Source organism: Ammodytes marinus, assembly GCF_949987685.1.
Source record: "Ammodytes marinus genome assembly, chromosome: 12".
In the NCBI taxonomy this organism is placed as follows: domain Eukaryota; kingdom Metazoa; phylum Chordata; class Actinopteri; order Uranoscopiformes; family Ammodytidae; genus Ammodytes; species Ammodytes marinus.
In genome coordinates this window covers 20,508,631-20,525,258 of record NC_137216.1, presented here as the reverse complement: position 1 = coordinate 20,525,258, position 16,628 = coordinate 20,508,631, and the positions used below count along the sequence as shown (strand labels likewise).

Sequence of the window (16,628 nt, the reverse complement as noted above, 5' to 3'; positions counted from 1 at the left end):
CTTGTTTCTTGTGAGTGACCCTGTGAGGTCATATGAAATCTAGTGGAAAAGAGAAAATTACTATATTACAGAATATATTTTTTTCCCTTGGTGTGTGCACATATTTGCTGTTTTCCCATACATTAAGCTTGCTCCAAACAGATAAATTGACCCATTATGATAGCCTACTTACTTAATCTAAATAAAGACCTATTATTTTTGCCACTGTGGCAATTTGTGTCAGGCAACAATACTGGTTTTACAGAATTCAAGAGTTTTCCTATTTAACTTATTTAAAGCAAAGACAGCTTTCAAGTCTACAATCACGGATCAATTTAAGCATCCGCTAAATCACATGTAATGTATAAATAATGAATAAATAATTTTTTTAGTATACATTTTTTAAATCGACAAGTTTAGACAGTTTAAACGTAGATATATATATATATATTTTTTTTTATTATATATTATGAGTGGGTGGGTTATGGGTGGGTAATAATGCTATTCACATCGGTTGTTCTATTGGTAGAGTCAACTTGTGTGCATCAAAAATGTTCTATGAATCACCAACAATAGGCTAATAGGAAATAGGGTAGATGACGTGTTGATTTGTTTATTTTTGTTGTTGTTGAATTCATCTTTCTAGACATAATACCTTAACCAATATTCTATGAGTATTGCCAAGTTGTTTACTCCCCGGGATATCACAAAGCCTGGTGCAACCTCATTTAATAGGCAGTTTACCAACATACACTTTTTATTTTTTTTAGATTTCTTATGAGCACTTGCATGTCTAATTTGGGATATGGAGTGCAACATCCTGAATCCTGAGAGTGTCTGAATATATATATAATATTTTCTGTAATACACAGACCTGTCCGGCATAGTGGCTGACAGTGAAGGCTGGGCCCTGGTCTTTGGGTGGGGGATTTCCATTACCATCCTTGGTTGTGAAAGATAGGCCTTGAGTTGGACTGGCTTCCAGCTGTGTGGACAGCCTCTTGTACAGGGTCTGCTCTGCTGGCTGCAGGCTCTGGCTCTCCTCATCTAACACACACAGCAGTCCCAGAGGCTTCTAGAGGAAGCAAAAACGACTTTTATGCATTTTGTTCATTATTGATATAGATTATGAGAAAACTTTAACAGGGTATTTTGAAATAACATGGTGTCCATTTTAACCACAGGGCTACCACCAGTCCAACCAGTAATATTCCAGTTTGAGTTTTGAATTTTAGACAACTAATTAAAAATGTTTTAAATTAAAAATCATCTTTATAAATGCATGAGATTTTATTTGATTTAATTTAACTGTGTTTGTCAAAGCTCTGGGTGGAATTGCAATGTTGCATTACATCATGAGACACCAAATTGGTCTGGACCGGTCTAAACCAGACACATACAGTACCTGAAGAAAGAAGTCCATAACAGCTGGCTGGTTGCCGGGGGAGCGCGGGGTCTCCATGACAATGCCCTCCTGCAGACTCTCAGCCTGCTCCTGCTGGAACAGCACCTTAGAGACATACTGCCTCAGCCGCTCGTTGGTCATGTTCATGCACAGCTGGAATGCACACAACACATTTAGCCACAAACATCGACCTGTTAACACACATGTAGCTCCTCCTCAGAGAGGCAGTGCTGTATGTTTGTTTTTACAGCAAACACACAAATACAACCTCAAACACATCCCGCTGTGGCAACAACTGGGAAGTCAATGGGGCATGAATTAACTGACAACTCATATAACACACCAGTCGCTAAAACCAGGAGAACTGTGTACATGGACAACTCATGCATGATAAAGTATGTCATAATATATGTCCCTATGTATGGCCTTTTTGCTATCCTGCTATAATGGACACACTGTTCCAGCTGAGACACATGAACTCTTCCTAACCCAGTCAACCAATCACAGGCCAGGTAGTCAATCCAACGGGGTTAGTGTAGTGTGTGTGTGTGTGTGTGTGTGGGGAGAAGACTCAAGTATGACTTGTCACATTGATGTGATGAGCAAGAACAAGAACACAGCAGACTGACACAGCAGTCCTGTTTAAACTTCTCCTGAACCCCCATGTGTCACAAAGCTGAATACCAAAAAAGACTCAGTGCTGAAGTCTAGGAATAAACTTTTTACACTTGTACTTTAATGACATGTCCCCAATTTCAACTCATGAACTAATGCATTTGTTTTTGAACTTTGCACACTAACTTGGTGTTTTGTTTCCAATGCGAAAATAAATGCCAGACAAGGCAAGACATAGCCTGGAAATCCAGACCCTGATATCTTGAACGATAGAGGGTCTGGCCACGATCATTAGTAATTTCCAACTCAAGGGGCGGCTCCTACTCGTGCATTTCAAATGCCACTGCACGCAGTTGGATAGCACTACAACCAATCAGAGCGATGCACAAGGCGACGTAAGCCCCTTTCGTTTAGCGAACAGCTGTTAAACTGTTAAATTAAACGTTTGCCGTTGTCGGTCGTCAAAATAGAACATTCCACTTACTTGCTAATGAAAGATTTGAGTGCCGTCTTCCAAATCGTTAAGGGTCGAGGCCAAAGCAGTCTCAAACTCACACAACATATCCGCAGCCATATTTGATGTTTACTATCACGGCTTCGACGTCGCATGCACGTCACTGTCGTCATCCGGTTACGTCCTCCCCAGAGCACCATATAAAGGGCTCTGGCGCGCCCATATTAGATAGAACCAATTGAAACGTGAGCCCAGATTTCTGGTCTTCTTGATAAAGCTTCAACGGAGCGTGTCCAGACCAACACGCGCAGCAAATTTTATTTGCCAGCGCCTAGTGGCAGGTCTGGGAATGCCAGGCTAGGCAAGACATGGAAATGTGAATATTCTAGGTCAGGTAATGACTTGAAAGTGAAAATAGAAAAAAAGAGCTTGTTCTCTATCGTGTCAAGACTATCTCTCCACCTTACATATTCCATATGTACGGGGACTGACCCCCACGGGGGCAGTTGACGTGGATACTCTTTAAGACACACCACTTGTGGCGGCCACGCATGATTGGCCAGCCGTGGCTATATAAGCCACCCCCATGCGTGGCCTCTTCGATTTCTTGATTTCCACGGACAAGCAGTAGACGTGTGTGAGAGAAGAGAAAAAAAAAGCAACGCAAATAGAGAAGAAAGAAGCAAAGCGTTTGAGTTGTGTGGGTTCAGCAGGTGTGGTGACAACAGCGTTGTCCGCTTACCTAGTGAGTAGGAGAGCTGGTCTACGGGCCCCTCTCTGGATCGCTGTATTGTCTTTACTGCACAGGCTGTTGGAAGTGTGGCTTGATCGGCTCGCCGATCTGTGGCCATTGTCTCCCGTGAAATCCAACCCCGTCGGAGGAAGCGGCGGAGTGCTTCACAGCTGATCGCTGTACCACCGAGATAAAAGGGTGGCCAGAGTGTGGCTGTGTGTATTAACGGGCGCCGTTTAACGCCACAGCCATAGTCCCTCGTGAAACCCGACCTAGTCGGAGGAAGCAAACGGGCGTACTTTAAGCCGCGGGTAAATTCCAGGAAACAAAAAGTAAATTGTTTCAGAGGGCACGTCCCCGCAGACAGCGAGAGTTTCGGTGTCAGCGTGGGGTGATTAGTGCCACGTGCATAAGCTACATCTCCCAAAGTTCAAAGCATTCAAACATTTTGGGTCCAGAGAAAATGTCTAGCCCAAGGGGCCACGCCTGCTTGGGCTGCGGGGTAAAAATGCCAATGGAGGACGGTCATGATCAATGCTTGCATTGTCTGGGGCGGGACCATGCGCGCATGGCCAGCCAGGACCCCGCCTCCTGCATGAATTGTTTTATCCTGCCAGCAAGGGTGAGGGAGGCTAGGGCTTTGGCGTTTTCTCTCAGACGTCCAGCAACACTCATTGGGTAGCCGCAGCGGGCGAAGCAGCCAAGGGTAGTGGTTTGGAATGATCACATGGGGGAGGAGCCTCACTCATTAATTCATACCCCAGGGGTGGCTGCTGGAGGGTTCAGAGAAGCAATCCCCTCCTCTGCAGCAGCAATGATGGTCCCATCCATAACCCAGCCCCCCACCTCTGCACTGGCAGAGCAGGGGGAGTTGGGGCAGGGATACCCCACGTCGGATGAAGGGGAAATTGACATTCTGGGGGTGGACTCAGAGGGGGAAGACCTCCCCCTCGGCCAGATGGGTGTGGAGGCACAGCAAGAGGTAGAGGAGGAGCAGGAGCGCTCAACTCCTTTCTATCAGCAAGTTATCACTCGGGCTGCTCAGGCATTGGATGTTGAATTGCCAGCGGAGCAGTGCCGGACGTCCTCCCGTTTTGATGATGAATAGAGGGGGCAGACGCGCTCTTTTTCCGTACCGCTGCTTCCCGATCCAGAGGAACTGGTGCTCAAGCAATTTGAGAAACCAGCTGAAGCCCATCGCTGGTCAGGTCTATGCAGACGGCTAGCATGTGTGCAAGGTCGGGAGAGGATAGGCTGTGGACCACCACCTCCCATGGATCAAACCTTGGGGGCCTTGGTGTCCCCTACCAAGTCGGTTCTGGGGAAGCCAGGCTGCCCAAGCAGAAACACTAAAACGATGTTTTAGTGTTTCTGCTTGGGGGGGATCCCTGGGTGGGATCCCTGGGTGGTGTCCACCATCACTCAGGGTTATCGGTTGCAGTTTCGGCACCCACCCTCGCTGATGAGGTCAGCCACATATATAGTGGTGAAAGACCCACAGCGCAGGGAGATTCTAGCCGCAGAGATCTGCACTCTCCTCGCCAAGAAGGCCATCAGAGAGGTGGAGCAAAACAATCTGCAGGCTGGGTTCTACTCACGGTACTTCCTCATCCCGAAAAAAGATGGGAGACTGAGACCAATTTTGGACTTAAGGGGGCTCAACAAGTGTTTGAGGCCCCTACGATGCAGGATGCTGACGGTGTAGAGGGTTCGACAGGCTATCCTCCAAGGCGACTGGTTCGCCACAATCGACCTGGAGGATGCTTATTTCCAGATCCCAATATGGGAGTAGGGATGTAACGATATGAAATGTTGGGTACGATACGATACGATATTGCGATTGATATCACGATATCACGATACGATATTAAGCGCGGAATTCATTTCTACCCCCTTAAATTAAATGGTGTAACGCTGATTTAAATAAAACATAAACGCAAGAATAATTCAAACTTTTTATATCTTAATATGAAGAAGAGATTTCTGAGAGATTTAAACAACTTATCACCAAAACAAAGACACTGCTTCTCTACTGCTATTTTTAAAGAAGCTTTACACCTATATTTTTCAAACTGAAATAGGAATTTTAAATCTAAACTTAATTTAGTCACTTGTCTGTAACTGTAAAAGTATGTATAAAATAAAAATTATTTAAATAGTGTGATAATTTCCCCATTTATTTATGTTTTATTTGCTTATCAACTCTATTTTTACAAGCCATGTTTTACCTTAATAGGCCTACATTATGACAGACACAATGAACTCTGTAAAATATTTATTTATGATTTTTATTTGTTATTAACTTAAATTGCAGTCTCAAAATCAATGTTTTTGCAGTGCACTCCTCTCCCCCTCCCTTCCTCACACTTTCGCAACGTCACCTTCATTTGACCAAAGTAGTGTCACCTAAGTTTGACATAGTAGGGATTCCATAGTATTGCGCAACATGCTGGTAGCTTTTATATACTGTCTATGCTGAGTTCACGTGAAGTTGTGATGAATATATCAAGGATCTTTGGACTTATTTCCTTCATCTGCCTTTCACGGAAGTTCGCCGACTTTACCGGGGATTTAACGCACGGTCCCGGTGGATTCTATTCTATTCTGTTCTATTTTTTTATTTTATTTTTTATTTTTTTTATAATCTCATTTCCTCATGTTCGTCTGGATTCATAATGATATAATTGACCCGCGAGCAACTTTCTCTTCAGTCTGGTAAGCTACTCTGTCGATCTTTTTCTCTATCTAGCTCCCTTTTCTCTTTCTCTCTCTTCTTTGCTGCTACGTGACTCAATGTGGCGAAGCTGCACGCGCTAGTGTAAACAACGGCCCACGTGAGACGTGACTGTTCAGTTTAAAGTTAGAAGTCATGTTTCAGTGATAAGTTGTTGTGTCAATGTGTTATTGTTTGGTGTCCAATGTTGGTGTGGCCCATACAGTGTTAGATTGAGTGCTACGTTTATGACAACGTTGCTCACCAGACTCTCCACAATGACGGAGCGCATTTACCATGCAAGCTCGCCTGTAATACCGTGACGCGGTATAACAAGAAAAAACTTACGGTTGACATTCGTGGCCTTTTCATATCGCGAACGACCGTTTTGCGGTATATTGTTACATCCCTATATGGGAGGGACACAGACGTTTTCTCAGGTTCGCCTTCAACGGCCAAATCTTCGAGTTCTGCGTCCTCCCATTCGGGATATCACTGGCCCCTCGCACGTTCACAAGGTGCATGGATGCAGTCCTGGGTCCTTTGCGGCAGGAAGGTCTTCGCATCCTGAATTACCTGGACGACTGGCTGGTGTGTGCTCGCTCAGAGGAACAGTGTCGCATCAATGTGACCCGGCTTCTGCAGCACCTGGAGCACCTGGGCCTGCGCCTCAACAAGAGAAAGAGCAGGCTGCAGCCTTTGCAATCGACAGAGTTCCTGGGCATGTGTTTGGATGCCAAATCAGGAACTCTTTTTTTGATGTCTGCGAGACAGGCCGCCCTCAGGGCGTGCTTGTCCCAGTTTCGTTTGGGGGCCAGAGTGACCTGGAGATTCTGCCTCCGACTCTTGGGGTTGATGGCAGCCACGGTGCACATAGTGCCCCTGGTCCTTCTGAACATGCGCCCAGTGCAGCGTTGCCTCCTGAGCCTGGGACTTTGTCCACAGAGAGATCTGCATGCTAGAGTGTTGGTGTCACACAGACTGCGCATAGCTCTCCGCTGGTGGGAGGAACCAGCCAATTTAGCACGGGGCAAAATGGGGCCGGTGTTGCGTCGCCAGGTGGTGTCCGCCGATGCCTCCCTGGTAGGCTGGGGAGCCGTACACGAGGGTCAAGGCATCAGTGGCCAATGGCACGGACCCTGGTTGACACAGCACATCAATCATTTAGCTCTTTTGCACTTCCGGCCAGTGCTGGAAAACCGCCATGTACTGGTAAGGACAGACAGTACAGCGGCAGCGGCATACATAAACAGGCAGGGGGGCCTGGGTTCCCCGCGCCTTTGCAGATTGGCTCAGATAATATGGGAGTGGGCGTATCCACGGTTCAAGTCCCTCAGGGCGATGCACGTGCCGGGTCAGGTGAACCTTGCGGCGGATCGGCTCTCCAGAGGGGGACCCCTCCACGGGGAATGGAGACTGCATCCGGAGGTCGTGAGCGAGATCTGGGAGCGCTTTGGTACAGCCACAGCCGATCTCTTCGCCTCGAGGGAGACAGCTCACTGTCCCCTCTTTTTCTCCATGAAAAGGGACGATCCTCCCTTGGGTACGGATGCCATGGCACACCAGTGGCCACAGGGCCTCCTGTATGCCTTCCCTCCCTTCACCCTCCAGGTCCACGGGACTCTCTTTCATCCTTTTCCCCAGGGTCTCCGGTTTCTAGCTATGGGGTTGCCCCAGTCTGTGGTTAGCACTCTACAAGGAGCCCGGGCTCCATCAACGAGGGTGGCATACGCTTATCGTTGGGGAGTGTTTCAATCATGGTGCAAATCGAGACAGGTGGATCCCCTCGCCTGCACAGCACATGACATTCTCCAGTTCCTCCAGGAAATGTTGGAGGTGGGCAAATCTCCCTCGACATTGAGGGGAATAGTGGCAGCCATAAAGGCAGCCCGTGTTGGACCTCGGAAGCTGGCAGAAGGCTGTTGTGACCTTATTGCTCAGTTTCTTAGAGGTGCTCGTAGGGTTACTCCACATCGCAGAACGCCAGCTGTCCCCCCATTGGATTTGGAGGTGGTGCTGTTGGCCTTGCAGAATGAGCCATTCGAGCCCCTGGATACAGCTAGGCTACAATGGTTTTCTCTCAAGACAGCGTTTTTGCTTGCAATTGTGTCTGCTAAGAGAATGGGAGAGCTGCATGCTCTTTCAGTGCATGAGGACTGCTGCCGCTTCTTGCCAGGTGGTGCTGGGGGGGTGCTGCGCCCAAACCCTGCATTCCACCCTAAAGTCTGGTCTGAGTCCCACACCGGTCGATCTATTGAGCTGCACCCTTTCCACCCTCCTCAGGAAGGTGAAGCAGGGTGGAGTAGGCGGTCACTAACTGTGCCCAGTCAGGGCCCTAACAGTGTATCTACATCGGACACGTGGCCATAGGACAACGGACCAGCTCTTTGTCTGTTACAAGCCTAACTGTCTTGGACAGCCAGTCTCCAAGGCCAGGCTTTCCCACTGGGTTGTGGATGCTATCCAGCAGGCATATGAGAGGACAGGCAAGCCGACCCCAGTAGGGGTGCGGGCGCACTCCACACGGGGCATTGCTACGTCATGGGCCCTATGGCGAGGGGCCCCTCTATCGGAGATTTGTACGGCGGCCTCTTGGTCGACCCCGTCCACTTTTATCCGGTTCTACTGCATGAATGTGGCAGCCAGCACCCCATTCTCGGAGCGAGTGCTGGGCTCAATGCAGCAGGACGGTGCGCGTTTGGGCTAGGCCATCTACCCATTCATGGCTCGCCTTAGCGTCTTGCAGGGCCAGCTTAGCCTTAGTAGCGTCTGGCGCCTTGGCGATGGGTGTGTACATAATGTATGATTGTAAATAGTTCCTTTATACTGGGCACATGGGTGAACACTGGTGGTGGTGACGTGTCATTCGAACTCAACTGCCTTTTTTTATTTAGGCTCCCGCAGGAGCAGCTAGGTCTGCTTGGTTTCCTCGCGGTGTGTCTTACAGAGGTCCCCGTACATATGGAATATGTAAGGTGGAGAGATAGTCTTGACACGATAGAGAACGGTTGGTTACGTTGTAACCCAGGTTCTCTGAGTGGAGAGACTATCTCTCCAGCCAAGATGCCGCTCAGAAACGCGTTCCAACAATCAAGGTTAACCGAAGAGGCCACGCATGGGGGTGGCTTATATATCATGTGTGGCCGCCACAAGTGGTGTGTCTTAAAGAGTATCCACGTCAACTGCCCCCGTGGGGGTCAGTCCCCGTACATATGGAATATGTAAGGTGGAGAGATCCACTCAGAGAACCTGGGTTACAACGTAACCAATCGTTCTGTGGTGCATGCAGCTATAATCATGTTTTCCTTACTTCTGTGTTTGTCTATTTGTTGTCTTCACGATTGTCAAGTACATTAAAGGCTTAGACCCAGCAGGTGGTTGATTGGGTGAGCTCATTAGCGAAGTGCTGAGCAGGTACAACACAACCCTTACAAACACAGCTCTAATTAACAACCATTAATGACCCTGATCATGCCCTGCATATGGTGCTCACTCGTGTGTAGGGGTTTGCGTGTGTGTGTATGCATGTGTTTACAAACATGTCAGAGTGGAAAGGCTTGTTTGTCATTGATGTGCGAGATCTACTGTAAGATATCTGAATGTTTGTTTATCCAGATCCTGCTCCTCCTCTCCTATCCACAGTGGGTGGCGGGTTATGTGTGCGACTGGAGCAGGTTGATAATAACAGTCAGCTCAGCGGCAATAACGAGGGGGCGTCTAAGGCAAAGAGGCGGGCAATGCCACTGCCTGCCAGAGATAGTAGCCTCGTTCGACTTGGAACCGTCTTGCTCAGACCTGCGCAACTATCACGCGCGTCTTCCTGAGCGCACAACAAAAATGCTGCAAAATTGCTGTGCGCTCAGCAAGCCGAGTGTCATAATTGTGCAGGGCTTAGCAAGACGGCGACATCTCAAACAAGGCTAATGTCACGTATTTCTTAGCCTCCTCTCCTCGCCTCTCTTCTAGCACTTCCTCTTACCAGGTCAATCCTTCGACTGCGCTTGGATTAGAGAACATCAAGAGGAAAAGTAAGTCTACTGACAATTTGTCTGCCTGGTCCCTGCTAATGTTCATACAATGGGGTAGTCTATTAACAGTGCATGTTGATAGCCATGGCAGATTTACAGCCCACAACAGGTGAGCTGTATAGAGCTGCACATGTAATCTGTACACTATGCAATCTAATCACACACTGACATACTGAAGTATAACAGCATTAGAAAAATGCCAATCCATCCGTCTACATGGTACGTACAAAAGCACACACATTAAAACACATATTACAAAAAATATTCCTAGTCTTTATTAATCATTGTATCTTCCTATATAAAAAATATATATTCTTGTACGTTAAAAATATCTGTGCGCTATTGTCAGGTCACAGTGTTGTGCACTGAGCAATAATACAAAATTTAATTAAGTCAGACTGCTTACTGTCTAGCCACAAGACTAAAAATATATTGCACACACACACACACACACACACACACACACACACACACACACACACACACACACACACACACACACACACACACACACACACACACACACACACACACACACACACACACACACACACACACACACACACACACACACACACACACACACACACACACACACACACACTGGTTTGAAGCTGCCTGTTACTCTGACATCTCACTACAGGCAGTCATTGTGTGAGCCGTTAGTTCAATTGAGGACATCTGAAAAACACGCCACAGTCAGCCACAGACCTCACCTCATTCATTACAATTTGATTCATTTTTGATCCAAACAACAACACCAAATACTATTGAGAGATGTGTACAGCTAAGGATCATAAATGCATTTGACTTGATTAGAATAATCAATCTCTTAGTTTGAAAGGAAAAGCGAACACAGCAATTGAAATATAATAAAAGTAAGCATTGCCCAACCTGCTCATATCCATTCCACTGAAATTCTTCAAACCCAAAGATGTCCAAGATCCTGATTTCCAAGGCTGGATCACTGAAATAAATGAACATATGAATAATATTACCCCACTTTTAGCCCAGGATTAACTTGAGAACTTGTTTGCTTGGTTGCGTCACTCAGACAGGAATTATCACGTTTGTATATGTGTGTTTCATGAACGTGGTGGACAAATGTATTACACTCTGTGGTTGCCGTATACACAAGGCGAAGCACATTCACATTCCAGGAGATGGAACCCAGGTTAACCTACGCAGTGATAAGACCTCACAACATCAACAAAACCAAGGATCCCATGGCCTTCACATAGTAGTGTGTGTGTGTGTGTGTGTGTGTGTGTGTGTGTGTGTGTGTGTGTGTGTGTGTGTGTGTGTGTGTGTGTGTGTGTGTGTGAGAGAGAGAGACTTTTTGTGTGTGAGACATCACATAAAAAGTTGGTGCGTCTATCTCTTCTCTGTTCAGTTCTTTTCCACTTCAGTTTACAAGCCTATTTGTGCACATCATGCTTTGTAAACTATTACAAACCTCCACTTAAACTATACTGCTATTCTACAATATCATAGGCCCTGAATGAGTAACTGCTCTTGTGCGATGACAGATATACCACACAGCACAGGTGGTATCTATGATAATAGTTAATAACGGCCTGCAATTCCCCCAAAAATGTTCTTGTTCTTTATTATTATTATCACCGAAACACACACACACACACACACACACACACACACACACACACACACACACACACACACACACACATACCCAATGCTGTCATCCTGTCCCTGTAGGTAGTCGTTGCTACTGTTGACCAGATAGCTGAAAAGGCGTCCATAAATGGCCTTCGCGAGCTGGTCTCTGAACTGCTCTGACATCTCCACTGTGTGGCGCCGAGTGGTCACGTCCCCTGCGATAAATAGGACATGGCAAAAACATTTCTCGCACATGAAAATTCAGCTTTTTAAGGTTTTTAATTATTTCTATGGCCCAATGTATAAAAATTGTGTTTTCCGCTGTGGTTAATGCTAAACAACGTTTTTCCAGCGAATAGGACTAAATCTTGCTAAGAACTAATACTGTACATTTGCATGGCCAATATTATCAACTTAAAAATATCTTGGTACTTTACAAATGTAAAATGTCTGTGTATATATCTTGGTCGTAATAAGGGATCCTCTGAACATATTTTTCTGCAAAGCACTTATACACAAATATCTGCGTCTGTATAGTTGAACAGAGAGGGCAGAGTGATGGCAGAGGCTGGTGAGTAGATACCTTTAAAGTACTGAACATCAGAAGTGAGTGCAGTGCTCAAGTCGTTCGGGGCCACCTGCAACATTCCAGCAACTGTGCAGAGGAAGACACATAGAGAGGGAGGGAAACAAGCGGGCAGAATAAATGACATCAATCAAAATTACAGCATTAAACACAAACTGTGAGGATGTGAGCGTCAGAAAATTAGCAGTGATAACATCCCAGAACCCTATGTGCTATCCCCTGTTCTGATGGTGATGTCATGCTGCCAGCACAACAAGCTGAGCAGATCTTTCCCACTATATCGATCAGGCAGGGCTGGCAGCATGTAGTCATCACTGGATTTCTGAGCAGAACTCATAAACACGCAGCATAAACAGGTCACAGCGACCCAGAATCCTTTTTCTGACATCACTAGCCATGACATCAGATCTCCCTGACAACTGCATGCTCTTTTCTGTTCAGGCTCTGCTGTTATTTGTTTACTATCTCACTAAGGTCAGGGGTCACAGGAGCACATGTACTGGTTGCATAATCAGGGAGCGAGGCAGAAAAATAGAGTAAATACTGACCCCGATAGCCAGAAAGTGTGTGTGTCTAAGAGAGATTTCACCTCACCATTGTTACGTTTTTGGCAAAAAATGTGGCTTACTAAACTGGTGACTGTCTTGCCTTTGACTAGTGCTAACAAGTTGTCAAGCTGAGCTCCAAGGGAGAGGGAAAAGGAGGAGCGATGACGACTAGGAAAACAAGATCAGTGGGTGTGATGCACCCCACCTCCCCACCCCATACACCTCCACACAGGATGGAAACGTGACTATGGTCTTGTGACGGGGGCACTGACCTCTCTCCAGCAGCTGTAGGTCAGAAGGGGAGGCTGTATCGGCATCTGTCAATGCAGCAAAACTTATGTCCCCAATATGGAGCACAGCGGAAAGCAGCATAAACACTGAATCAACCTCCTACCAGAGAGGGCAAAATAATGGAAAAGAGACGGAGAGAGAGTGGGAGCGTTAGAGAGAAAATAATATGAACTACTAGCAGTTGGAAATCTTGACACAATCAAAAACAGGGATTTCCATTTTCTCATTGCTTAAAGTGTGGAGCAAATGGTAGCAAATAGGATCCTACACAAACCTCTTTAAGCTTTGAAGGACAGAACTAGAGATATTGTATATTTATTTCAACATGCACAATCCTATGAAAAGACCACAACACAAAGTATTGCCTATGTGGCCAAGGCTGGACTTTTAAACTTGTTCATTCACTCAAATACATTCCTGTGCCGGAAATGCTCTGAATACAGTAAGACTATTATAATACTATTTGTTAAAAAGTTGAGTATTTTTCCTTTTACCTATTAAGAAAAAAAAATCGATATTTATGACCAATTTTCTAATATTTGCATCTTCAGTGCAACCAATGGGCTTGCGGCTGAATGTGGAAGAGCACTGAGAGATTAACTTACACATTGTTGGCTTTGAATTTTCATGGACATTTTTCGTCAGAAAGGGAATGAATAAAGCAGCCTTGTCCTTCGCCATATTGGAGAATTGGAAAAACAATGCATGAATACCATTTAGAGCATTGAGCGCTTTTTATGCTCCGCCCCTCTCACACACTTCTCTTCCTCCATCCCTTCCTCTCTGCCCTTGAGTAGAGGACACTTAATGGAATACAACCTTACCCACTGCTCTGAATCTCTGAGAGGGGGATGTTTGAGTTTGCTAGTGTGTGCTTGTGTGTCTGTGTGTATGTGTATGTGTGTGTGTGTGTGTGTGTGTGTGTGTGTGTGTGTGTGTGTGTGTGTGTGTGTGTGTGTGTGTGTGTGTGTGTGTGTGTGTGTGTGCGTGTGTGTAAGCGGGTGCATATGTTTGTGTGTGCACTCTCTAAAGGCAGGACATCGGAGCTGATATCTGGGAGATAAACACAAGCATTAGTCTCTGTCTGACACTCTATACACAGACAAACTCCCCCCACTTAGGAAGGAGAAGAAAGGGAGAGCGGAAGAGAAAAGGAGCGATACAGAGCGATAATGACGATTGACCTCTGGGTCTGGACTGGGACTCGTCCCTTGATTAGACTTAGACAGAGACCAATGGGTGGTCTAGCCCTTCCACTCCTCCTCCCCCACTTCTGCTTATGTGCCATGGACTCTCTCTCTCTTATCCAGTGGTCACTAGTGCCCTCTGATAAAACCACTTTCTATCGCTCTATTCCTCTGTCCCTAAAGTCTTGCCTGGTTGTATTGACTGCTGCTGGATTAAAAGGTGAAATGGTGGTCACTCACTGCTGACAGATGCTGACTGGATATCTAAGAATAGAACCTGATAATGGGCTGGGAACATGGCTGGTGGCGCTTAGGACAGACTTTACCATACACTGTAGCAAACTACATCAGAATTTATTGCCAGGTAAATTTTCATAAACAACACATTTTCTTTGGTCAGACCATGCACACAATAAACCAAGACAATATAAGTAAAAAACCTCTTACAGAATATAATTAGAACATGAACAATAAAATATACTGTATATGCGACCAGTTGAGGTAAATTAAAGTCCTGTCTTCTACATTTAGTCACACATTTCATATGGTTTTTAGATTGATGATTGGAACACACGATGGGTCCCAATTCAGGATCCTGAGAAATCCACATATGAAGGTTGAATCTGTCATAACAGCCTGACCAGACTATGCCACAATCCACTATGCAGAGTAGTGACCATGTAATCATTTACGAGATAATACTCTGACAATATTCTGCTTATAAAATTTGAAATAATTACAAATGAAGGAAAAGCCCACAAATTGAACTACTTTTGCTGTCCTCAAGGTCAGAATGTGGACAAGGGAAAGTTTCAAGACCCTTTTTTCATGGGCCTTATCCTTTGAAAGATCCAGGCCTTTGGATTATGTTAGCCTTACAGACCCTAGAGTTAAATCTAACCAATGACCAGTGTCTATTTGATTGAAAAACATTTGATTATACAGGCTTAACAAAAGCTATATGTAGTGCCGAACAATACCTGCTTGTTGAAGCCCAGGGCTCGCAGAGCTTGTTTGACTGCTGCAAGGCGTTCCCTGCCCTGGGTAGAGGCTGTGGCTACTGGCGGGTTCTCCCCTGGAAGTCCGCCACTAAGATACCTGGAGTGAGTGTCGAAAGGTGGGGGCAATGAGGATCAATATTTTGGGCAACCACAAAAACAAAATAAATATAAACGACACGTTCATACAAGCAAAGTGCAACGATAGGTGCATTGGTTCCGAAGATGAACCGATGTGCTCAGAGGGAATGTATATGCATATCTTTGGATGCAAGAGATCTACTGTAGATGTGTTTGATAGTTTTGTGCGGATTTACATGTAGTCACAGCTGCCACACCATGGACATACTGTAATTGTTTAGAATAAAGGGCAAACAGAGCTTTAAATCGGCATATTAATGTATCATATTAACACTGTTGTACTGAGCTCTGATACGTTTCAGCAGAATGGTTTCACATTACCAACCTTCCCCCATAGTCTAAATTCACAGTGATTCTATGAACTATCGGCAGCTGACAGCCACGTACATACCTATGAGCAAGGACATTGTTGAGGTAAAGTGCGCTGTTGTCCTCTGGCGACAGGCCTTCAGCCATCAGATAGAAGATGCTGAAGCTGTGTTGGTGAGGAGGGAGGTGGACCAGACGGGACTTCTCCAGCATGTGGGTGTACACACGGGCTTTAACATCAGATGTGTTTTATAGTTCAAAAACAGGTGTGTTAATAACATTTCCACAAAGATGAACATTACAAATGTGGCCACTGTGGGATGGCTTATGCTACGTGATAGAATCAACAAAGGTAAAAATAAGGTGAGCAGGGCTGAATGAACGGTGCAAAAATAGAAACACTATAACAATAGATTGCATGGGCTTTTATTGCCCCCTGCTGGCCATTCACTAAAGTGTACATGGTGTAAAAGCGACAATATCATACAGTAGTTTTGTGCCTTAGATGTATTGTGAAACTGAGATTTTAAATCTATGATCTTTGTTCTGTTATCATAAACGTTTTCATCCAGACTGTGAAAACAAAGACAATTTGCTCAGCTACCTTGGCAGTAACTTAAAGGCATCATAGGAGATTATCTGCAATATGCACTTTTTAATATGTTGTGAAAAGTGCTTTTTACACCCCAACAGCAATAAATGACTTATGGGCAATGAAAAAGAAACGAAAAACCCCCAAATTCTGTACCTTCTATAAACCTGTTAAAATGCTGACCAATCGGAGACGATGGACCCGTATCTAAAGAACCAATCACAATCCTGCGCGTTCTCTCCCCTCTGTGTGCGAGCCTGAGCGCGTTCACGGAGGGCAGAGAAAGCGTTCGTGCCATATCGTCGTGACTTGAGCCTTTTGACTTGACAAGACTTGCTACTTTCCCCAAAACCCAAAGATTAAAAAGTAGGCTATATTTTTAAGTAGGCTACTGCTCTGTATCTTTCATCATGTAGGCTAGCCTAGTGT

At 45.6% G+C, this 16,628-nt stretch overlaps 1 protein-coding gene across 1 annotated transcript in view; it reads right to left on the bottom strand.

Annotated features, from left to right (window-relative positions):
• Nucleotides 1-16,628, bottom strand: part of myo16 (myosin XVI) — a gene marked incomplete at both ends in the record, with an annotated part of 90,997 nt that overhangs the window by 36,350 nt on the left and 38,019 nt on the right. Inside the window, 8 exons of the mRNA XM_080037585.1 lie at nt 797-1,054; nt 1,385-1,537; nt 10,822-10,894; nt 11,621-11,762; nt 12,131-12,202; nt 12,954-13,071; nt 15,140-15,257; nt 15,690-15,837. Coding sequence (XP_079893711.1) covers nt 797-1,054; nt 1,385-1,537; nt 10,822-10,894; nt 11,621-11,762; nt 12,131-12,202; nt 12,954-13,071; nt 15,140-15,257; nt 15,690-15,837 — 1,082 coding nt within the window. The remainder of the gene's footprint in view (nt 1-796; nt 1,055-1,384; nt 1,538-10,821; nt 10,895-11,620; nt 11,763-12,130; nt 12,203-12,953; nt 13,072-15,139; nt 15,258-15,689; nt 15,838-16,628) is intronic.